The sequence below is a fragment of the Rhipicephalus sanguineus genome, chromosome 5, assembly GCF_013339695.2.
Source record: "Rhipicephalus sanguineus isolate Rsan-2018 chromosome 5, BIME_Rsan_1.4, whole genome shotgun sequence".
In the NCBI taxonomy this organism is placed as follows: domain Eukaryota; kingdom Metazoa; phylum Arthropoda; class Arachnida; order Ixodida; family Ixodidae; genus Rhipicephalus; species Rhipicephalus sanguineus.
Genome location: NC_051180.1, coordinates 125,602,037 through 125,608,115, shown reverse-complemented (window position 1 = coordinate 125,608,115; position 6,079 = coordinate 125,602,037). Strand labels below are relative to the sequence as shown.

General features: G+C 43.0%; 1 protein-coding gene across 1 annotated transcript in view; it reads right to left on the bottom strand.

Annotated features, from left to right (window-relative positions):
* Window positions 1–3,257: 3,257 nt before the first annotated feature.
* The window catches only part of LOC119394228 (uncharacterized), a 164,308-nt gene continuing 161,486 nt past the window's right edge, over window positions 3,258–6,079 (bottom strand). Inside the window, 1 exon segment of the mRNA XM_049416028.1 lies at window positions 3,258–3,412. Within this exon segment, the coding sequence (XP_049271985.1) occupies window positions 3,268–3,412 (145 nt within the window). The 3' untranslated portion in view covers window positions 3,258–3,267.

Genomic DNA, 6,079 nt, shown 5'->3' with positions numbered 1-6,079 from the left:
TGCTCTAATCAGAGCTGACAAAAGAGGCAATTTAGCAACATTAACAAACCTGAGTCTCATTATTTCATTTCCCACAGACGTAAGAAAAACATACACAAACATGGTTTCTCCTTATGTATGTCTCATTTAGCGCCCCAAAAGCTATGTTTAGTAAACTGCAACAATCTGCCAATGTTTCATAAAGACTTGCTAAGATTAGGTTAAGACCAAAATTAACCAATTTTTAAGCATTTTGTGAAATTCAAGCCCACCTAGGGGCCCTTGAAAAAAGCATTTCTCAATATTCAGCGCTTTAAAGTAGCGTGACAAACCCTACACTCTTGCCCCGTCTTAACATCTTGTGCAGCAACAACCCGGTTCGGTATAAAAAAAGTTTGTGGAGCCATTCCACCCAGTGAAGGTGAATGACCAGTGAAGTTGTTCGGCATACAACACAGAGGTGACACTTAAGTTCCAACATTAGCCAATCACACACCCTGCAACTGCATCCGAAATCTCCTTTGAAGGTTTCCTTTTGAGCAGCCTGCATCTTTTTGGCCATGACATGAGCCGTCTTGTCTGGCTTGCCACATGCTACTTCTTACCATGTTCTCCGTTTAGCGACATGCATCCTCTTGTCTGGCATGCTGCATGCCCTTGGCACTTTGTGTACCATCTTAATTGGTGCTCACTGCCCGGTTGTTCCTTTCTTCATTTTTAGTGGACCAGTGGTGATTAGTGGGGTTTGCCCAATTTCTGTGGTACATACATGTACTGGGGGCTTTTGCCTGCACGCATGGACGAAATTCCCTAGCCACATACACCTTCGCTGTAAAAAAACAAGTTGTAGCTCGATGCGAAATTTTTCTGCCTCATCAGTTTGTCTAGTTACAAGCACAAGCCACAGAGGCAGTGAGGTCACTGTTGCCAGTCACAATGAATAAATCCTTATTGACACAGAACCCAAACAACATGAAATAATGTATGAGCGAAAGAACAATACCTGTCCAGAAATTTTTTTTCGGGGGGGGGGGGGTTCAACCACACCTTATGTATGTTCGTGCGTGCATATGTATGTGTGCATGTATATATATGCAAACAAAATTGAAAATTTTCGGGGGGGGGGGGGGAGGCTTGAACCCCCCTTCCCCCCCTCTGGCTATGCCCCTGCTGTCCATTGCATCACATTTTCCATGTGACGTGCTATGGTAGCTCAGCACATAAAGTGTCTCTTTGCAACGCTTGAGGGTGCAAGTTCAATTTACAGCCATGGCGGCCGCATTTCGATGGGGGCAAAATACAAAAACACTTATGTGATTAGATTTACATGCACATTAAAAACACCAGGTGGCCCAAATAAATGCGGAGTAGCCCCCCTTCCCCCCCACCCCTCTATGGTGTGCCTCATAACCACATTGTTGTTTTGGCACATGAAACACCAGCAATTATGATTACTAGTGCACTTTCCATGTGCAATAACTCTCCGGAATGAAGTGACGCTGCTACCAAGAACAACAATGCTGTCAATTTTATGTGATGCTAAAGAAAGGGTGAGATGATGAGAACCCCAGGGCCACTACCATTCTTTTCTCTCTGCAATGTTTTCTTTTGGCATAATACCGTCACAAAGAAAAGCAGCATTGCGATTTAGAGATTAAAAATCAAATCAAATCTATGGATTACCAAAGCAACACGAGCTGACATATGAGACACAATAGTTAGGGAGGGAGATATATTTTTGAACTTGTATTTTAATCTAAATGTGCGAGTTTTCACACCTTACTTCTCACTGAAATGCAGGAGCAGTGGGAAATTGAACCAGTGATCTTGTGCTCTGCAACAAAATGCCATGACCACCAAACTTCAGATTTAGGGTAGCTGCCACAAATTCAAAGTATAAGCATGAGAAATCTTTTTGTCTAACATCTAGAGGTGTTAAATAATACTACGAAAGGGCAGTAGATGGCATTCTGATATTGTTTACAATCATCCATGCAACAATATCAAGAGAAAACAGCGACTTTGGTTAGGTCACGAGATGGCCACGAGAGGTCGCGAGATGGAAGATAGCTAATTGTGTAATGCAACGTTGAATCAAATGCCAAGAGGACAATAGGTATGAAAGGCATTACAGTGCAATGGGAGACCGGGAAGAATCACAAGACTAGTAAATTCATAGAAATATGACAGGCTCGGTGGATGCAGGACGGAAGTTGCACAATTTGAGGCTTCTAGACAAGGCCTTTGTCCTACAGTACATATTGAGGATGACGATAATACTAATGAATGTGATGATGGAGTAATTTATATATTCAGTCTCACTCACTCACACTTTTAATATCCATTCAATTGAAATGACAACTAAGGGCCACCACTGCATACTAGCAGTGTATTTTTTATAGCTGCTTCTTGGCTTTAGAATATAGAGCGAATGCTAGATGTGGAATTCACAAACAACAAGAGTTGTGTTGGCTCTCTGTTCAAACATTATGTACATTTTGCAAGCACAATCATGTGCATACTGCGCACACTTTGTGAGCAAAAGATGTGTGATGAACGAGGAGGACAGAGTCGGATGGCAAGTTAGGGAGACTCCCGCTAAGAAGCAGCGGTTGCAGCAATGTGCATCCCACGCCAGAAAACAGAGACATAACACCAGAAAATCACTCGTACAGACACACACAGAGACAAAAAATGCAGCTGCCTGTTTTTTTCTCAAACGTTGCTTTGTTCCACTTGTGCTGTTCGACAACAATACATAAGAAGCGAACGAGCATGCACACAAACGAAAATAATTTTTGATAAAAAGTACAGTGGTTTACAAGCTACACACGTTAAAAGAAATACTTATTTCTACTATGTGCTAGTTCATGCCCCGAAGGACCTAAATAAAGTTATTCCACTCCGTTTCAATAAAGTAGTTTCAATCAATCAATCAATCAATCAATCAATCAATCAATCAAATTCCATTCCAGCATTAGCTGCGTATAGTACAGGAAAGCGATGAAATATAGAAGAAATAAAATGTTAGCTACACCAATGACTAGAATTCTTGTGCTTGACAAGAAAGAAAGCAACGTATTCATTGAAAACATTATTTTAAAAATATATGTATATAATGATGTAAATTGATGCATTAAAAAAAGGCCTGCACATTTAGAAATGGCATTTGTCTACAATCTTCACTTTCCCTTGAGCCTTGCGGGAACTGGATAGCATATTGAGAAATTCACTGTCTTTCTTTAAAAACTAGAAGCTGCACGATTTGGCGATATACGGGACTGAATCCTACGTGGAAACGAGCTCTTGCTCAAAGGCTTCTTCGCCTGGTGCCGAAACGGACACAATCGTCCAACCAGCTTGAGCATTGGGGGCGACCACCACGTCGGCGACTGAAACTACAGGCACGTCAGTGTCGCCTTCGCCCGTTGCGCTGCGAGAAGATAATAAGGCAAACAGGATGTTACTACAGGCTGCCTACTGTTCGCGCTTATGTACTGACACTTAAGTCTTAGCGTTATTACTGACACTTATGGAAAAAAAAAAAACGATTTAACAAAGCACCCTTCAACAATACAAAAAGCATCACCACTCTTGACACGCAAACACGCTTGGTAGGCTAGAAAACTTGCAAAACATATACAGGTGGCATCCCCACCTTGAGGTTCCTGCACCAACTCACCGTGACGTCATATATTTTGATGGTCATCTGCTACGGCCAAATGTCATTGTTTATCAGTGTAAATTGACAGAGAAATTTGACCGAGCCAATGCAGTTGAAGTACGAAAAACAAAGCTCTGAAATATGTGACGTCACACGCACACAGACACACCAACACATACACGCACCTGTCTCTTTTCTTTTCTGCAAGGAATAGTTAATACAGTCAAACTCCGCTACAACGAACTCCGTTTCAATGAAATTTCCGGTACAACGAAAAATTCTCGGTTCCCCGTCAACAGTCCATAGGAGTCAATGCATAAATATGCTCGCCACAACGAACACTTTTTCTGCTGCCGTTCCGCTTCAACGAAATTTGATGATGCCATTCCGGACTCAAAAATTTAATTTACCGTGCAATAAACACAATCTTGGACATTCTGATGCATTTTAGAACATAAAAATACGAATTCAAAGTCTGAATCGCGTGTAGGAACCAGAAGAAACCGTAGCTGTTGACTGAGCATGGGGGCCGCCATTGCTTGATAGCGATGGCGATCAGACTGCCCTGCTTTCGCAACTGGCTTGAGTTGCTTCTTAGTCGCAGACAATCCGAAGCCAAAGCTCAGTTGTCGACACTGAGGTGCAATCGCGGAACGATTCCTTTTCCGATGCCTTTCCAATGCTTTTCGGGCTTTTCGCGCTTCGCTAGTGGTCAGAGCAACGGTACATCTGCCACATCCGTGTTATCAACGCGAGCAGCCCTGGGGTGCAGTCGCGGAACGATGCCTTTTCCAATGCCAATGCTTTTCATGCTTTTCGAGCTTGGCCAGTGCGACCAGTGGTCGGAGCAACAATTCGTCCGCGTTATCAACGGGATCAGCCAGCCGCAAGTGGTGGATAAGAATAGAATAGAATAAGGCGTAAGTCATTGCTCCGCGATAGAAGGCCTGCTTGTCGCCGTTGTCAGCGAATAGCTAGTGTTAGCATATTAGTGCAACTGTGCAGTTCGTGTTGCGCGCCCGTGCCTCTGTTTGATTCGTTTGCGGAAGCCGTTGTTTCTACATGCTTTTCAACGTGGCGCCGCTATGCATATATGAGAATCGCGTCGTGACGCTGCTGGGGATGCAAAGGAAGCAGCAGACACTTTTTGAATTTTGGAAATAAAAGTTTCACTGTTCTACTAGCTCAGGTCAGGCATATCTTTTTCAATTTCACTACAACGAAATGTTCGCTTCAACGAACATTTTTTCGAGCACCGTCAATTTCGTTGTAGCGGGGTTTGACTGTAACTGTAAATATCCTAGTTCAACAGTACAAACAGGTTGTACTGTACTATGCTTTGAGCACAGCCAGTAAAACAAGTTTTATACGAGTACAGCAGCTACATTACAAACAGAGCCCTTATCAACAGTGGTTGAGGGAGGATCGCCTCAGGCTGGAGCCACCTTCGCAACAAGAGTTGCCATCTTTGCGAGAGCATGACATTTTTATTGCGACTGAACAACAAAGAAAAAAAAATAAGGTGCCAACTGGACGAGAACTCGCATTTCTGTTATACACAGGGCACTTTTATACTTAGACATGGACTGATCTCAGTTACACACTCTAATGGTGTCCTTAACGGTCTACCAATTCTTCTGGCAGGCCTGATAAATTGGATGCAATGGTGAAGCTGCTCCGTATCCCCTAGGGCCAATGTACAAACACACTTGAAATTTTGGTTGTCGACACCCTTCCACGCCCAACTATCCAGACTTCATCCAGCGATTGCAGGAGGCTCCAAACAGCAATAATTGAAGCCATCGCCCTCACCTTGTTAATTATCATTGAGGCTCGAAACAACGTTATCAGATGCTGTTCTGCTTGCAGGTGTGGAGATTACCAAAAGTCAGCTTTGCAGCAATGCTGCAGTCTAACGTAGTCAACCATTTGAAACGTATTGCTGTGAGACAAACCAACAATGGGAAGAAGCTGCAGGCATGGAACACTGCATACATGTGCTTGACCACAGTTTCTTATCCCAGTATAGGCGCTGAGACACCTAATAACCGTACCAGGCAGGCCTTCAGAGTGATTGTTGACCTGCCAGCGACAGTCTGAGTATTTGAGGGCAGTATACCGGCAAACATTTGTTTTTTGAACAATCCAATCTTTCTGACAATTTAGAGGTACCTAGGACAAAAAAACTTGATGCTGACTGGAAATAAATTATGGTGAAACGGAAGACGAAAGACAGCTTGCAGGTAAATGAAAAATAAATAAGCCAATACAGTAGACTCCCGTTAAGAGGAACTCTGAGGGGCCGTGGTCATATGTTTGTCTTAGTGCCCCCCAAAAAAGACATCCTAACATGCCAAGTGCATCCAAACACTTTACTTGAAAACACTGAATGAAGTAGACTTGAAAGGGGGAAAAAATTACAAGAAAAGGCATTTA